Here is a 17,683-nt window from a genome sequence, read left to right on the forward strand (position 1 = left end):
GACATTGTTCATTCAATAGTTTTATTATGTTCACATAAAGTGAAAGGTGTTTTTCCGTGTCTTTTTGATTCATTTTTATCTCGAGTAACCAGTTCTGCAACATGGTTACAGTTGTTTAAGTACTTCTGTAATGAATAGTCAATAGTTAATTGTTTATGTATCATTAATTATTTATTTATTACGAGTACTTGTGTTCTTGGTATCATTGATGCGTAGTTTCTTAGATGTATCTCACTTACGTGAAACATCAAGATAATTGTCTTATTACACACATACGTCGTTAAATTCTTGTTTGATTTTGGTAAAATGGACAAAATCTTTTTCACTATAAACGGAGACAAAATAGCTGTATGTAAGTATTAAATATATATGCTTAAATAATAGAGATGGAGTGAGCAGTGCTTGCAAGTTTTAAGATTTTATCCGTTTAACATTATAGTTCTTCAAGTTGTGCTGAAATAAGGTACTTGCACCTAATAAGGCCCAGTTTTAAAGCTTGCTCAATTTCAAAATTTCATACTTTTATAAGTGTAAATGAGTTTAAATTTCTCGCCCATGTTTGGTTAGTACCATAGACAAAATTGCAAGTTCATATCAAAAATGAAAAAAATAATAAATTAAATTAAACGTGGGCCTTATTAGGCGCAAGTACCTTACACCTGATAATATATTTTTTGTTATTTGAAACAAAAAAGTATTTTTTTTATAGCCTGTATTGTGTCTCACTGCTGGGCAAAGACCTCTCCTGTCTTTCGCCACTTGTCACGGCTTTGTGCATGCTCCCACCAGTCTCCACAGAATATATTGTACACATAATTATATTTATACAGATGCATTGTACATTAAATAATTATCTTGTATATTGTAAAAAAAAACATTTTTACACTTATCTGATTTATTATATATATTTACTATAGATATTTAAATTAAAAAATAGTAATTTAATTTCAGCGGGTGCAGAAGTGACACAAGAGACATCACTGAATGATTACATCCGGAACTATCTGAACCTACATGGCACGAAGGCCATGTGTCATGAGGGTGGCTGCGGAGCCTGTGTTGTGTCCGTCTCGCAAACACACCCCACCACTGGGGAGAAACATGTGTTTGCAGTTAACTCGGTAAGTTTTGAATTTTGATTTTATTTAAATAAGCTCGCGTTTATTTATAAGGATTTGCAAAATAAAATGTTTGGGAGAAATAGTTGTAGACTATAATTCTCTGCATATCTTATTATAAATAGTAAATATAAAAAAAGAAATAAGCATAGTATGCTCAAGAAGGCTTGTGTTGTGGGTACTCAGACATTGATGTAATATAATATAAAAATACTTAAATAAATAGAACACCCATGACTCAGGACCAAATGTCTGTGCTCATCACACAAAAATTAATGTCTTTATCGTGACTCAAGCCCAGGACCATTGTTTTCATAGGCAGACAGGGTTGCTACCAACTAGACCAGACTGTCAAAAATTCAATTCGAAAGGGGTCAAGGTCTAATATCATGGACAAAGATCCAAAAATACACAACATTATTGTCTAATAAACTGATATGTAGTGTGTACATATTTTTGGCCCTTTATCAGTATTCATATTTTAGGCCTTGATTCAGATTGTACGAAGCAACCATTTGTAGCAGGTGATGTCTGTTACGTCAGTTCCAAATAATAACATAATGACCATAAATAAATACTTCAACCTTGAGGTTGTTATTCTAAGTGTAGTAGTTAATTTTGTAGGTATGTTTATTCTATTGTTCTACTTTACAACTACTTACATTTTACCTCTTGCAGTAGGTAGTTACATACATTACAATTGTCAATGGAAAGATTTAAGTAACTTTAGTATACCTAAACTCCGATTGACCCTCACCTAAAGCAAAAAGCATAAAAAAAAAAGTATACCTAAACTCAGTTATGCTCGGTCAATTTCAAGCCCAAAGAAAAGCTCAATCAATCGCCTTTGGTTTGAAATTCGAACGCATTATCCGAAAAAACCGGGCAAGTGCGAGTCGAACTCGCGCACGAAGGGTTCCGTACCATAAAGCAAAAAAAAAAGTACTGACCACGCCCGACGTTGCTTAACTTTGGTCAAAAATCACGTTTTCTGTATGGGAGCCCCACTTAAATCTTTATTTTTTTCTGTTTTTAGTATTTGTTGTTATAGCGGCAACAGAAATACATCATCTGTAAAAATTTCAACTGTCTAGCTATCACGGTTCGTGAGATTCAGCCTGGTGGCAGACAGACGGACAGACGGACGGACGGACGGACGGACAGCGAAGTCTTAGTAATAGGGTCCCGTTTTACCCTTTGGGTACGGAACCCTAAAAATACCAGCTTGTTACCAGTGATAACAAATGGGTGGTAAAAGGTAGGGATAACTTCATAAAATAACCAAATGTGATAAATATGTCTTTTTACTTTTCATGGTCGTAAAGTTGGTGTTTAACCCGTGGAGCGCCCTACCAAGACACGTGTGATGCTAACTCAAATTACGTCTATGTCTCGATATAAAATTTGTAATTTAACTTGTCTGTTGACGTAAATAAATGTATTTTCTTTCTTTCTTTCTTTCTTTCAAATTGGGTTATTGTGACTCAGTATCAGACGTGTGTTACTACAAATCAATATGGGTCAAATTGCTTTGCATCAATTTGTTGTATGGAGGGCGTTCGACGTGTTAAGTCACGTGTAAGCAGTATAAAGTTGTTTTTTGGACAAAGTAAAATCATCTATTACGACACTTATTGTCTTGGCAATAAAGTCCAAAACCTGCGCCATGTAAATTGCCACAGCTGCATCTAGCGGCCGGCGCGTACCCCCCTTGAATAATACTTACAGTAAAATAAAATAGCCATTTATTTCGACCTCATACTAATATACTGTATGACTAGTATGAGGTATACATACTAATATACAGTACATACCGTAGGTACCTCATCCTAACATACCTCATACTAATATATAGTAGATAAATAATACAGTAAAATATCTTTAAAAAATTGATATCCCCTAGTGCCTGGTCCACGTGTTATCCTGCCACGACTGGGACATTACCACAGTGGAGGGGGCAGGGAACCGGAAAGATGGCTACCATCCCATCCAGAAACGGCTCGCAGCGTTCAACGGCACGCAGTGCGGGTACTGCACGCCCGGATGGGTCATGAATATGTACAGGTAATAGACGCTTGCTGGATGGACTGGAAGTATCCTGCCTCGACAGGGACATCACCACAGTGGAGGGGGCAGGGAACCGGAAAGATGGCTACTATCCCATCCAGAAACGGCTCGCAGCGTTCAACGGCACGCAGTGCGGGTACTGCACGCCCGGATGGGTCATGAATATGTACAGGTAATAGACGCTTGCTGGATGGACTGGAAGTATGCTGCCACGACTGGGACATCACCACAGTGGAGGGGGCGGGGAACCGGAAAGATGGCTACCATCCCATCCAGAAACGGCTCGCAGCGTTCAACGGCACGCAGTGCGGGTACTGCACGCCCGGATGGGTCATGAATATGTACAGGTAATAGACGCTTGCTGGATGGACTGGAAGTATCCTGCCTCGACTGGGACATCACCACAGTGGAGGGGGCAGGGAACCGGAAAGATGGCTACTATCCCATCCAGAAACGGCTCGCAGCGTTCAACGGCACGCAGTGCGGGTACTGCATACACGGATGGGTCATGAATATGTACAGGTAATAGACGCTTGCTGGATGGACTGGAAGTATGCTGCCACGACTGGGACATCACCACAGTGGAGGGGGCGGGGAACCGGAAAGATGGCTACCATCCCATCCAGAAACGGCTGGCAGCGTTCAACGGCACGCAGTTTGGGTACTGCATACACGGATGGGTCATGAATATGTAAAGGTAATAGACGTTTGCTGGATGGACTGGAGTTCGTTTTTTTTTGTTCTGAGGGCCTACCGCGAACTACGTTCGACGTGTTACCTCCCTGTCACATTTACGTACGAATTTACAAGTGCGACAGAGAGGCAACACGTCGAACGTGGTTCACGGTAGGCCCTCTGCTTAGCGGTTGCAATACGACTTGTGTAGGCAAAATCTTTTAGAGCGTGGAGTACCGATGTTAACAGGTTGACACACCTTTCTGACTTGTGTATTCCTTTATTAATATTTGATCCTCATAAATAACCGGATATAACAACCTATAGAAAATAAATCCGAAGACATTGATCTATCCTATCCTGATCCTATCGTTTTGAGGTCCTTGACTTCGCATCGCTTCTAGCGCCGCGCCGCTTGAAATGAAAAGAAAAGATGTCCCCTTCCCCTTTGCTGAGGCTTACGATTCGGAGTGCGACTTATGCTACATTTAATCAATTGTTCTTTTCTTTTGTATCTTTTTACTGAGGTGTGCCAATAAAGAGTATTCTATCTATAGTTCGTTTTTTTTAGCATTAGAAATAAAGTAAACAATCTTGATGTGTCTTTTAATTGAAAACACATTTTAAAAATATGTAACATTTATGAATCTATTACGATCATTTATATTCTTCTGCTTTCATAAGTAATAGTTATTGACTTTAAAAAAGCATTTTTCAATTAAAAGAGACTTCAAGATCGCTTACCTTCTTCCAAGTTCTTTCTAATGCTAAAAAAACGAACTATATATATCTATGCTTGCGAAAAATCTTCCAAATAAATCTGTTTTAGCCTCTACGAGAGCTCGCATGAGCGACTGACCATGCAACAGGTGGAGACCTCTTTCGGAGGCAACATGTGTCGTTGTACAGGCTACCGGCCTATTCTCGACGCCTTCAAGAGCTTCGCTACTGACGCTGATGATAGGCTGAAGAAGAAAGTACAGGTGGGTGTTGTATACTGTATTTTTTTTTAGTTAAAAATACATATAAAATGTAGACAAAACGCAAAAGTTTTACTGTTAAAATAATATCGGACGTCATGTACAGTTAGCAAAACTACTATTACTGCTGATCGTACAAACAAATCTATAGTCGGGCCACGCTAAGTTTTCATGCCAAGTGCTACGTCAAGTATGGAGCTTATATTAGGGAATTATGTAAATGTACTGCATTTAATGCGATCTTACTGCCAAGTTTGTGCAAATTTAGCGTAGTCAGAGTCTTAACTCTATGAGTCTAAGGATCAGCATTTGTCAAAATTATAATATAATATAATTATTATAATAAAAGTAGGTACCTACTGTGTGGACCCGGGTATGTCCTTAAACCACGTCCAAGACCACCACCACGTGCAGGACGGGCAGCAGCGTCCCTCAAATCCGGTGTACTCGACTGCGATCGCCAACCCGCCTGCCAAGCGTGGCGATTATGGCATTCACCCCCCCCCCCCCCCACCCCCTCCAAGGGGGAGGCCTATGTTCAGCAGTGGACGTCGTATGGCTGAGATGATGATGATGATGACCTACTGTGGCGATCAAAATTAAGAAGCTCGTGCAGAGGGCGCCACTTACGAGTACTGTGTACAAGAGGCATTGAAGTATTATTTTTTATGTTTTTTTGGTCCTTAATGCAGTGGCGACCTCTGGAGCAAGAAATGTATCGTTTTTAATTTAAATCTATCGTTATATTTATATTATATCCTATTAAATTAAGTTGATTTCTTGTAACAGGACATGGAAGACCTAGATAAAATAAAATGCCTTAACAAGTGTGAGAAGAAATGTGACAGTGACGAAGATTGGTGCTTGATAGAGAGCAAACCCGAAGTATTATTACAAGTAGAGATGAAAGTGAATCGGTGGTACAAGGCGTATAATATCAAGGATGTGTTTAAGGTCTGTAGAACAAAAATATACCTATACCTATTTTAATGAAGCGCTGGTAGCCTAGCGGTAAGAGCGTCCGACTTTCAGGCCGGAGGTCGCGGGTTCAAACTCCGGCTCGTACCATTGAGTTTTTCGGAACTTATACTTATGTACGAAATATCAGTCGATGTTTACCAGTCGCTTTTCGGTGAAGGAAAATATCGTGAGGAAACCGGCCTAATCCCAATAAGGCCTAATTTCCCCTCTGGGTTGGAAGGTCAGATGGCTGTCGCTTTCGTAAAAACTTGTCTTGGGATTAGTTGTCAAGCGGACCCCAGGCTCCCAAGAGTCGTGGTAAAATGCCGGGATAACGCGAGTAAAGGCCTGTGCAGACCGGCTTGCGTGTGCGTGACGTGCACGTGCGCGTGCGTTAAAATGTTGGAGCCGCACACGCACACGTCACGCAAGCGGTGTGTCGTCTCTCATACGGATCTGTATACTACAACGCCGCACGTACACGTGCACGTCACGCACACGCAGCCGGTGTGCACAGGCCTTAAGAATAAGAAGTAGAAAGAAACATTACCTATTCATTAAACAATCTAGTTGAATCTAGTGATGGTTAGAAAACTAATGCTATCTTCTTTCTTTCTTGAACGTAATTTAGGATTCCCTATTAATGTTGGCGGACTTTAAATAACTGTCTGTATATTTTTAGGTGCTTAGTAGAGAAGGGACTGATAGTTACCGTCTCATAGCCGGAAACACAGGAAAAGGTAAGTAAATATGTAACATGGCAAACCATATTTCGTCGGGTGACAAGCAAAAGTCACTAAGTACATCAAAAAATTAAAGTAACAATGCACTTTATTATACTTTTTTTTTTTTTTTTTAAATCTGCGTATTTAGAAGGAGCCTTTATCTATGGGACATGTCGGCTCCGTTGGGCCTCTACATTACATTACTCTACATTACATTAGTGTTGCTAGATATCAAAGAAATGGTACACGAACTTCGCATGTTTAGATAGGGGTTCCGCCAATATCGACTGGAAAACCCCAACATCTGTTGCTGTATAGCCCCCAGCTTCAAATAATTGTGCCCTCTTGTCCCTCTTATTATACTTGTAACACGGTTGATTGTCCAATAATTTCAATGTGTTAGTTAGTGACTTTTGCTTGTCACCCGACGATTTGATAACAAATACGGTTTTTAATAAAACAGCTATTCGGATTTTCCTATTTACCTACATTTGTGATGTTTGCCCCACTAGTACCACATGCAAATAAATTGTATTCCTTGCAATAAACGATTGCACTTCTTTTGTAAAGGGCCCCACTGATTAACAGTCCGCCGGACGGTATCGGCCTGTCAGTTAGAACAAAATTTTGACAGTTCCGAACAACTGACAGGCCGATACCGTCCGGCGGACTGTTAATCAGTGGGTCCATTGATGTTTGTAAATTATTTATTTACCTATATAGGGTATGCACGGCAATATCTATATTAAATCACTTCACTTGATTTTCTTCTTACTTCCGCTGATACTTTTTCGCGATTTCGAGGTTGGTCACTTATTAAAAGTTTCTCAGTACAATCTCAAAACCTCCCTGGCAACGGGAATGCACTTATTTTTTAGTCATCCTATATACCTCTATGATTCCTATATCACGTGTTTTCGCGAGTTCTTCCAATCCGACCCCGGAAAAGCTGCAAGAAAGCCGAAAGTCCGGCACGTGATAGCGAGAGCAGTCAAGTTTTTGGGCTCGCGTTTGTATCTAAGGTCCAGTGTGATCCTCAAATCAATATCTTTGATTGACGACCGGTCTGGCCTAGTGAGTAGTGACCCTGCCTGTGAAGCCGATGGTCCTGGGTTCGAATCCCAGTAAGGGCATTTATTTGTGTGATGACACAGATATTTGTTCCTGAGTCATGGTTGTTTTCTATGCATTTAAGTGTTTTTATATTAAATATATCATTGTCTGAGTACCCACAACACAAGCTTCTTGAGCTTACTGTGGGACTTAGTCAATCTATGTAAGAATGTCCTATAATATTTATTTAAGTAAGTATGATGGAGCCATCATTTACTTTAATTTGACTAAATATCACACGCACCTATTTGAAATCGTTAATTTTTTTCTGTTTCTACAGGCGTGTATCCAATAACAGCAGACGCCCGCGACCTCATCGACATATCGTCTATCACCGCTCTAAAGGAGTCCTATAAAGACATGAACCTAGTACTAGGCGCCGGCATGCCGCTGACGGAAGTCATGGCCGCCTGCACACTTCGGTCCAATGAGAGCGACTTCCGGTATCTCAAGTACTTCTATGATCATCTGGATCTTGTAGCCCATGTACCTGTTAGAAATGTAAGTTCTTAATCTGTCTCTAAATATGTCCTGTAAATAAATTATGAACCTATAGGCTCGGGATGGTAAAATCTAGGTTTCTGTAGGTACTTATCAGGTACGAGGAAGGTACACTCAGTACCACTCTATCGCTCTCACCCTCATTATAAATAATAACAATAACAATATTTTTATTCACAAAAGTTTAACAGGCACGTTACAGTGAACCCCGCACTAGGCATGGCCTGTATCGCGGGGGTCTTGATCATCGCGAGATACCAATGATAAAAAACCGGGCAAGTGCGAGTCGGACTCGCGCACGAAGGGTTCCGTACCATAATGCAAAAAAAAAACAAAAAAAAAAGCAAAAAGAAAACGGTCACCCATCCAAGTACTGACCCCTCCCGACGTTGCTTAACTTTGGTCAAAAATCACGTTTGTTGTATGGGAGCCCCATTTAAATCTTTATTTTATTCTGTTTTTAGTATTTGTTGTTATAGCGGCAACAGAAATACATCATCTGTGAACATTTCAACTGTCTAGCTATCACGGTTCGTGAGATACAGCCTGGTGACAGACGGACGGACGGACGGACGGACAGCGAAGTCTTAGTAATAGGGTCCCGTTTTACCCTTTGGGTACGGAACCCTAAAAATTATAATTATATTAAACATAAGAATAGGAATTATATTAAACATAAAAATAGGAATTAGGAAAGAAAGAGGAGTGTGAACTTGTGTGATAAATTAGGTAGGTATAATAACTGGGTACTGAGCTTTGCTTGGAAAACAGAAAAAACTCAAAAACGCGCTTTCCCAGAGATAAGACCTAGCTAGATCGATAAGTTCGCCTTTGTACAGTCAACAACACTCCCAGCTGTACATCGGAGGACCTTATTACAAAAGGCATAAGGTCCACCGATGTACAGCTGGGAGTGTTGTTGACTGTACTACACATTTATGTTTTATCTGATGTAACCAATATTCCTTTCTTTTCGTACAATAAAGTGTTTCCTTACTTATTAAAAGCTAGGAGGCCGTTAATTGTTGTTGTTTTTTAAATTCGTCAGGCGGTTTTAAAAAATTGACGATATTTGCTAATTTCTAGATTGGCACTATTGGTGGCAACTTGGCATTGAAGGCGGCACATCACGCGTTCCCTTCAGATGTGTTCCTGCTTCTCGAGACCGTGGAGGCTAGCGTCACTATAAGTATGCCTTCTAGTAATCCTTAGTGCCGCCATACACGGACTGCTTTGAGCAGTCAGTGCCAACAGCTTCAAGCGGTCGCCCTTCGCACGATGTACAAAATCGTCATTCGCAATACGCGAACCGCTCAAGCAGTTGCAACTGCTTCGGGCGGTTGGCTGCGCGGTGAAATTTCATCATGCTGTCAAGCTGCAAAAGCAGTCCGTGTATGTTGATCACTGGGTTACTGCTCGAGTAATCCGTGTATGGCGGCTCTTAAACTGAAAGATTAACAAAAATATAAATATAAAAGTAAACTAAAATATCCACTAGCAAAAATTACTAAAAAAATAAAATAAACAAATATCAACCTTACTGTTTACCTGTTTTGATACTAGTATCTACGGTTTACCTACGAGTATGGCTTTGAACTTGGGGTAGTAATTAGTGACTTTTGGTTGCCACCCGATGATTTATACACCTATCTGAAGAGAATTACATGGCAGAGGATTTTTACTATACGCACTTACTAGGGGTAGGTACTAAAAGGGGTAGAAATGTTTAGTTTTTGAAATCTTAGTAAGAGATATAAATATTTAAGTATAGTAATTTGTATATTTACCTATTATGAGTTTCACACATTTTTCCCCAGTTAACAGCAAGTTAGAAAAAACCATTTATAAAATGCAAGATTTCCTTAACTTGGATCTGAATGACAAGATGATTTTGAATGTGAAACTGCCGCCGCTTTCAGAGAACAACCACATCAGAACTTATAAGGTAATTAATTAATTACATATGCTGACCTTTATGTATGTTATTCTGAATAAAAATGAAATTGGAGTAACAAAATCATCGTATAAATAATGTGGTTCATTCGGCACTTTTACGGCACAGAGACGCGAGATATTGGTGTAGCAAACCATATACCCTTATTCATAAACGCGCTACCACAGACAAAACATCCTCTAGACTGAGCATAGTCGCTCTACCCCCGCTGCCACGCATACGGTAATTTTACTCCATGTTCGAGTCGAACGTGCCTTTGTGTGACGTCCGTGAACTCGTTCGTCGTTTGAACGGACCAATCACGGCACGGGACTTCGCTCACCTCGTCCCGCGCACCCCCGCATTTTTGGCAGCATCGGTTGCATGAAATAATTGCTCTAAACTACGTCTAGAGGATTCCTAGTTTATGCGCGCTACAAACCTCAATTAGCTAATAATCGTTTGTCCTTATCTGTCAGACTTATGTATTTGTAAGAAAGGGAAACATAATTTAACTAAATGAGGGCCCGTAACCAGAGATGGGCAAAATGTAATCGACTAACGATTAACGATTAAGACTAAAATAATTAATTGCGACTGACGATTGAAAACGACGACTGATCAATCGTAGTTGTATAGAGTGCAACTAATTTAGTTGCAACTAAATTAGTTGCCGATTGATTACGGACAACTAATTTTTGTAATCGACTAATTAGTTAGACTATTTTTTTTCCGCGACTAATGTTAGAAGCAAATTAAATGGAAAACCTCGGTATGGCTATGTTGACAGCCAGCAGATTAGGACATCTTAACGCATGTATAAAAATGAAGCACATGTGTTACTTGCGATATTTTGACCATTTTTATGGAGTGTATCATTTCTCTTATCTAAGGGTAAATAAAAATTGGGTACTTTGTGCATTGACACTTAAAACACAATTTTATAAATAAAACTTTGTATTTTGTTGTTAATCAATGTCAATCGTAAAAATAATAATTAAAAAAAATCAAATCAAACGTTCTATATACGATAAAATGTTCATATCGTATGTTATATGTAATATAAAACATTAAAAAACACAGTTATAATAAATCAACTTTTGTATATGAAACATTCAAAGCAAAAAGTATCAAAAAATCAAAAAAGCTTATATAAAATCAAAATGTTTGTATATACATCATAACATTATGCATGCTCAGAAATTAAAATTTGCGAAGTATGTTTTGCATTTGTGACATTTACTCATTATTTAATCAGTGAGTAATATAAAAAAATGTTTATAATTAATAAAACAGACACATTTCCAATATTGTGATAGGTTTAAAAACAAGGACATATTCATTGGTAAATATTTTTTTACTATGTACTTTCTTTACCCATTATTTATAAAGTATAACATTCAATATCAATGGCTCTACATAACAACATAATCAAAATTCGCTAATAAATATAACAATATAAATGTACTTAAAAGTTAAAGTACTTACAACAAATACAACACGAGTAAAATAATCTATAGAATATTTTTACTTTTTTAAGTTCGTTTTCAATACTACTCTCTCTTCAAATAGATGATCTGAGAGCCTATTTGATTTAGGGAGATTCATCATTGCGGCATATGAAAAACTCTCTCAACAGATGCTTAAGATGGCAAGGGTAGTGACATAGTTTTAATATAGATTTAACCGTGAAATTTAGTCGATTGAAACTAAAACTAATTTAGTTGTTAGTTGTACATTCTCACAACTAATTTAATCGCAACTAAATTAATCGCGATTAAAAAATGACGATTGACATTTTTAATCGATTGATTAGTTAACTAAAAAATTAATCGATTAATGCCCATCTCTGCCCGTAACGTTATATGAATAAGGGGGTTAGATGATACATTCTTTAATCCCTGGATTACCAGGCAGTCAAAATTTTATACAGTGTGTAAAGATAATGTCGGGCTCTGGAGGGAAACTACCTTAAATCCTTAAGCTGGCTTATTTTACTTAAAGGAAACATTCCTTTAATTATAAAAAGAAACAAAACTGCATTGAAACATTTTTTTAAATTCGCTTGTCTCGACCGGGAATAGAACCGAGTAAAACTTCCAAAAAATAAACACTCGCTATTTTTTTCTACTAGTCGATACAGTTAATGTTAATGATAACATTTCTCCAAGAAACATTAGGTCTTACACTCGTCTGTCGTACAAAATATCCATATAATCGAATATTTAGTACTTAAGAATATTTTTAGACAAGCAAAATTTATGAAAAAAATAAAAGTCTTGGAATGCAGTTTTAATCTTTTTAAAAATAGAAGAATGTCTCCTTTAAGTAAAATGAGGCAACTTAAGGATTTAAGGTAGTTTCCCTCCAGGGCCCGACTTATTTTTCCACCCTGTATATCCTTCTCTATTACCATCAATGGAATTATCATCCCCTTACAGATAATGCCTCGCGCCCAAAACGCGCACGCCATCGTTAACGCCGGCTTCCTATTCAAACTAACCTCCAACGCCATCACCAAATGTAACCTGGTCTTTGGCAACATAGCCCCCGACTTCATAAGGGCGAGTAAGACGGAGAAGGCACTTATTGGGGTCAATTTGGAAGATGCTCTGAGGAAGGGAGTGCCGATGTTGGTTGAAGAGTTGGTACCAGTAGAGGATCCTCCTGAACCGTCGGCGGAATGTAGGAAGAGTATCGCCTTGGGACTGTTCTATCAGGTCGGTATGTAAATAGAATGCAAATGCAGCAAGATCTGTGGTCTTTGGCAACATAGCTCCTGACTTCATAAGGGCGAGTAAGACGGAGAAGGCACTTATCGGGGTCAATTTGGAAGATGCTCTGAGGAAGGGAGTGCCGATGTTGGTTGAAGAGTTGGTACCAGTAGAGGATCCTCCTGAACCGTCGGCGGAATGTAGGAAGAGTATCGCCTTGGGACTGTTCTATCAGGTCGGTATGTAAATAGAATGCAAATGCAGCAAGATCTGTGGTCTTTGGCAACATAGCTCCTGACTTCATAAGGGCGAGTAAGACGGAGAAGGCACTTATCGGGGTCAATTTGGAAGATGCTCTGAGGAAGGGAGTGCCGATGTTGGTTGAAGAGTTGGTACCAGTAGAGGATCCTCCTGAACCGTCGGCGGAATGTAGGAAGAGTATCGCCTTGGGACTATTCTATAAGGTTAGTATATTTAATGTAAGTATATATAATATAGACTTTTATTTTTTTCATAAATTTTGCTTGTCTAAAAATATTCTTAAGTACTAAATATTCGATTATATGGCGTTCTCACGTGCCCTCAATGTGCGCGGGGGTTCACCTCAAAGATCGGCTACGTCAGCCATATTCGGGCGCACGAGCGCCGAACTAACTAGGAGTCGTAGTGGTCGCCTTGGTCGAAACCGGCCGGAAGGATCATCATCATCATCATATAATGCTGATGCAGCAAGATCTGTGGTCTTTGGCAACATAGCCCCCGACTTCATAAGGGCTAGTAAGACGGAGAAGGCACTTATTGGGGTCAATTTAGAAGATGCTTTGAAGAAGGGAGTGCCGCTGTTGGTTGAGGAGTTGGTGCCCGTGGAAGATCCCCCAGAACCGTCGGTGGAATGTAGGAAGAGTATCGCCTTGGGACTGTTCTATAAGGTCGGTAATCGGTATGTTTAATGTAAATAATGCAAATGCAGCAAGATCTGTGGTCTTTGGCAACATATAGCTCCTGACTTCATAAGGGCTAGTAAGACGGAAAAGGCACTTATTGGGGTCAATTTAGAAGATGCTCTGATGAAGGGAGAGCCAATGTTGGTTGAAGAGTTGGTGCCGGTGGAAGATCCCCCTGAACCGTTGGCGGAATGTAGGAAGAGTATCGCCTTGGGACTGTTCTATAAGGTCAGTTGTAAAGTAAGGCCAACGAAACGAGAAAATTTATGTAAATAAAATTTTCAGGGATGCAAAACATATTTATTTATGGAAATTATTAATCGTCACTGATATTTAATACATCAAGTGTTAAACAGGAATGGGGAAGACAAAGTGGGGGCCCAAATGTTGATATCATCTGTATCTGTATTGATAGCTTTCTTTATCCCACGAAACACTCAACAATTTATATTTATACCACTAAATAGCCTTCGACACTGACGAAAGTATTCCGTACGAGAGATAAGGGTAGTGATAATTATCGCACGTCGTCTGTCTAAATTAAATGGCTGTCGAATTAGCTACCATAAAATGGGGTGAGTAGGGATTACGAAAGTAGTTGGGTTATGAATGGGGTGAGGAGGGATGGTAGGGAGGTGAGATGGTATTTTTAGACCAGAGTTATCACATTGTTACGTAAATACTTCATTCTCTTGACAAGTCAAGCTATTGTAATATTGTGCCAATTCTAGAAACTGTACCATCTCACTCAATTCCTTTCCCCCCTAACCCCGACTACGGGGTGAGCTGGGATTTCCTACTATTTAGTGTTTATCGTTTAATCTATGAAATAGATTATCATTGAAAAACTAAAGTTCATAGTACCGGGACACATTTAAAAATAAAATTTTATTGAAGTTTGAACTTCGGATTTGTCCCAACTCCCCCATTTTACGGTATTACCTACTTATGAAATAAAAATATTGTGTTTTATTATAAGTTACATTTTCGTTCTAGGCTCTCCTCTCAATAGCACCAGAAGCATCAGTGAACCCTCGATACGCCAGCGGCGGCCAACCTTTACCACGTCCAGTATCTCGTGGAACCCAGACCTTTGATACGGACAAGTCGCTCTGGCCACTCAACCAGCCCGTGCCCAAGCTGGAGGCCCTCGCACAGGTCTCACTCACACACTATATCTGTCTCTCTCCTCAATAGTACCAGCATCAGTGAACCCTCGATACGCCAGCGGTGGGAAACCTTTACCACGTCCAGTATCGCGCGGAACCCAGACCTTTGATACGGACAAGTCGCTCTGGCCATTCAACCAGCCCGTGCCCAAGCTGGAGGCCCTCGCACAGGTCTCACTCACACACTATATCTGTCTCTCTTCTCATTAGTACCAGGACCAGTAAACTTTCGATACGCCAGCGGTGGTAAATCTTTACCACGTCCAGTATCTCGCGGAACCCAGACCTTTGATACGGACAAGTCGCTCTGGCCACTTAACCAGCCCGTGCCCAAGCTGGAGGCCCTTTCACAGGTCTCACTCACACACTATATCTGTCTCTCTCCTCAATAGTACCAGGATCAGTGAACCCTCGAAATGCCAGCGGCGGCCAACCTTTACCACGACCGGTATCTCGCGGAACCCAGACCTTTGATACGGACAAGTCGCTCTGGCCACTCAACCAGCCTGTACCCAAGCTGGAGACCCTCGCACAGGTCTCACTCGCACAGTATACCTGTCTCTCTTCTCAATAGCACCAGACACACTATATCTGTCTCTCTTCTCAATAGTCCAGTATCTTGCGGAACCTGGATCTTTGGCACGGATTTTTTCACACTTACCTAATTTTTAGGGCTCCGTACCCAAAGGGTAAAAGCAGGACCCTATTACTAAGACTCCGCTGTCCGTCTGTCACCAGGCTGTTTACAGCAAACGTGACGTGCCGTTTTTTGCGTAATGGTACGGAACCCTTCGTGTGCGAGTCCGACTAAGTGCTCGCACTTAGTTGGTTTTTTTTTTTCAAATATGCATAGGAAAGTCGATTACTTTTCGACGTTAGAATTTTCCTAGCGAACATTTTGTATGGTGACCGTAACGAGACGTAGTTAACTGTTGCTTACGCTCCACAGTGTTCAGGGGAAGCGAAATACGCATGTGACGTGAACACATCCCCAAGAGAAGTGCATGTAGCTTTCGTCCTCTCCACTATCTGCGTGGGAGATATTGATAAAATCGACGCTAGCGAAGCCCTGGTAAGTAGTCAGTTGAGTCAGTTGCAGCAACAAGAATAGATAGTATAGAGGGGTCCTGTCATTGTAAATTTTGTAGTCACAGTAAATTTACTGCCATCTATCGATACACGACTAAAGCTCAAAATGAAAAAGTATAAAATTAAAAAAAAAGATGTATATTATACGGATAAATGATTTTATTATTTTTATATCATTTTGATCCATGTTCATTCACTGATATCTATGTGTTAAAATTGTTAAATATAAAACGGTGTCGTCACGCCATCTAGCCGAGCATAGGCTAAAGGTGTGTGCGGCATCTATCCGAGAATGACTTTTTCTTGATTTCCGAGGCACGTTTTTTCCTCAGACTTTATTCATCTTATACGAAGTTACATATGTCTTTGCTTGCAGTGGTTGCAGTGATAACTGGCCCCCTGCATATAAACTTGTTTGCAGGAGGGTGAACTATCTCTGCAGCTGACTGTACATAAATAAGAAATATGATATAATTCCTTGAATCTTTAGCCCCCTTTTACAATGCGCGTTAAGAAAGCGTTTGAATGACACAAATGGATACATGTGCATTCACACGACAGCGGTGGCGCTTTTTATCAAGCGTTGTTGGATTTTCGACTTTAAGCCTTGGCCGTTAAATCGAATTAAGAGTGCGGACAGATTCCAGCGCTTTTTTAACGCGCGTTGAAAAAGGTCTCATGCGAATGGGGGCTACAAGACAAGCCGTTTAGACCATAATTTATTGTCAATTCTTCCAGAACCTTTCAGGCGTCGTATCATTCTTCACCGCAAAAGACATCCCCGGAAAGAATTCCTTCACGCCATCCGACGTTCCGTGGCAAGAATCCGACGAGGAAATCCTGGCGAGTTCTAAAGTGTCCTACTACGGGCAGCCCATAGGCCTCATTGTGGCGGTCAGCCATAAGCTGGCTTTGAAAGCTGCGGATTTAGTTAGGGTTCAGTACAAAAATGAAAAGGCCCCGGTGCTTAGCATTGAAGACGCTTTGAAGGCTCAAGATAAGGATAGACGGGTAAGAACAATAGACAACTCTTAAGTTCCATTACGGGTCGAATCCTAAATTACTCTTTATTGCACACCTTATTACAGAAAACAATGCTAATAATACAGAAAGAAGAGGTTAAACAACAGGCGGTCTTATCGCTAAAAAGCGATTTCTTCCAGACCACCTTTAGGTAGCGTAAATTAATAAATTTATCCTACATCATCATCTTCCTTGCGTTGTCCCGGCATTTTGCCACGGCTTATGGGAGCCTGGGGTCCGCTTGGCAACTAATCCCGAGAATTGGCGTAGGTACTAGTTTTTACGAAAGCTACTGCCATCTGACCTTAGAACCCAGAGGGGAACTAGGGGTCTATATTGTTTCCCAAATAGTTTTAAGTCATAATGTATTGTTTGTCCGAATTTTCGTTAGTCATTATTGGTTTTTCTCAGAAACGCGTAACTTTTCAGGATTGCCATAAAACAAACCTAACCTAACCTTACCTATCTATAGAATAACCTTACGAAAATCCTGAAAAGTTAACGGTTTCAGTTTTATGATTAACGATAATATGACAAACAATACATTATGACTTAAAATTTTATGGGAAACAAAGGGACCCCGGGGAACTAGACCTTATTGGGATTAGTCCGGTTTCCTCACGATGTTTTCCTTCACCGGAAAGCGACATGGTAAATATCAAATGATATTTC

The 17,683-nt window shown here is 40.0% G+C and overlaps 1 protein-coding gene across 1 annotated transcript in view; it reads left to right on the forward strand.

The window, feature by feature from the left end:
- Positions 1-291: 291 nt before the first annotated feature.
- The window catches only part of LOC134671332 (uncharacterized), a 32,669-nt gene continuing 15,277 nt past the window's right edge, over positions 292-17,683 (forward strand). The window contains exons 1-13 of the mRNA XM_063529159.1: positions 292-352; positions 952-1,121; positions 3,022-3,182; positions 4,690-4,843; positions 5,630-5,794; positions 6,483-6,540; positions 7,919-8,139; positions 9,226-9,328; positions 9,957-10,084; positions 12,514-12,792; positions 14,727-14,888; positions 15,849-15,971; positions 16,727-16,999. Of these exons, the coding sequence (XP_063385229.1) occupies positions 307-352; positions 952-1,121; positions 3,022-3,182; positions 4,690-4,843; positions 5,630-5,794; positions 6,483-6,540; positions 7,919-8,139; positions 9,226-9,328; positions 9,957-10,084; positions 12,514-12,792; positions 14,727-14,888; positions 15,849-15,971; positions 16,727-16,999 (2,043 nt within the window). The 5' untranslated portion in view covers positions 292-306. The remainder of the gene's footprint in view (positions 353-951; positions 1,122-3,021; positions 3,183-4,689; positions 4,844-5,629; positions 5,795-6,482; positions 6,541-7,918; positions 8,140-9,225; positions 9,329-9,956; positions 10,085-12,513; positions 12,793-14,726; positions 14,889-15,848; positions 15,972-16,726; positions 17,000-17,683) is intronic.

Source organism: Cydia fagiglandana, chromosome 15 (assembly GCF_963556715.1).
Source record: "Cydia fagiglandana chromosome 15, ilCydFagi1.1, whole genome shotgun sequence".
In the NCBI taxonomy this organism is placed as follows: Eukaryota; Metazoa; Arthropoda; class Insecta; order Lepidoptera; family Tortricidae; genus Cydia; species Cydia fagiglandana.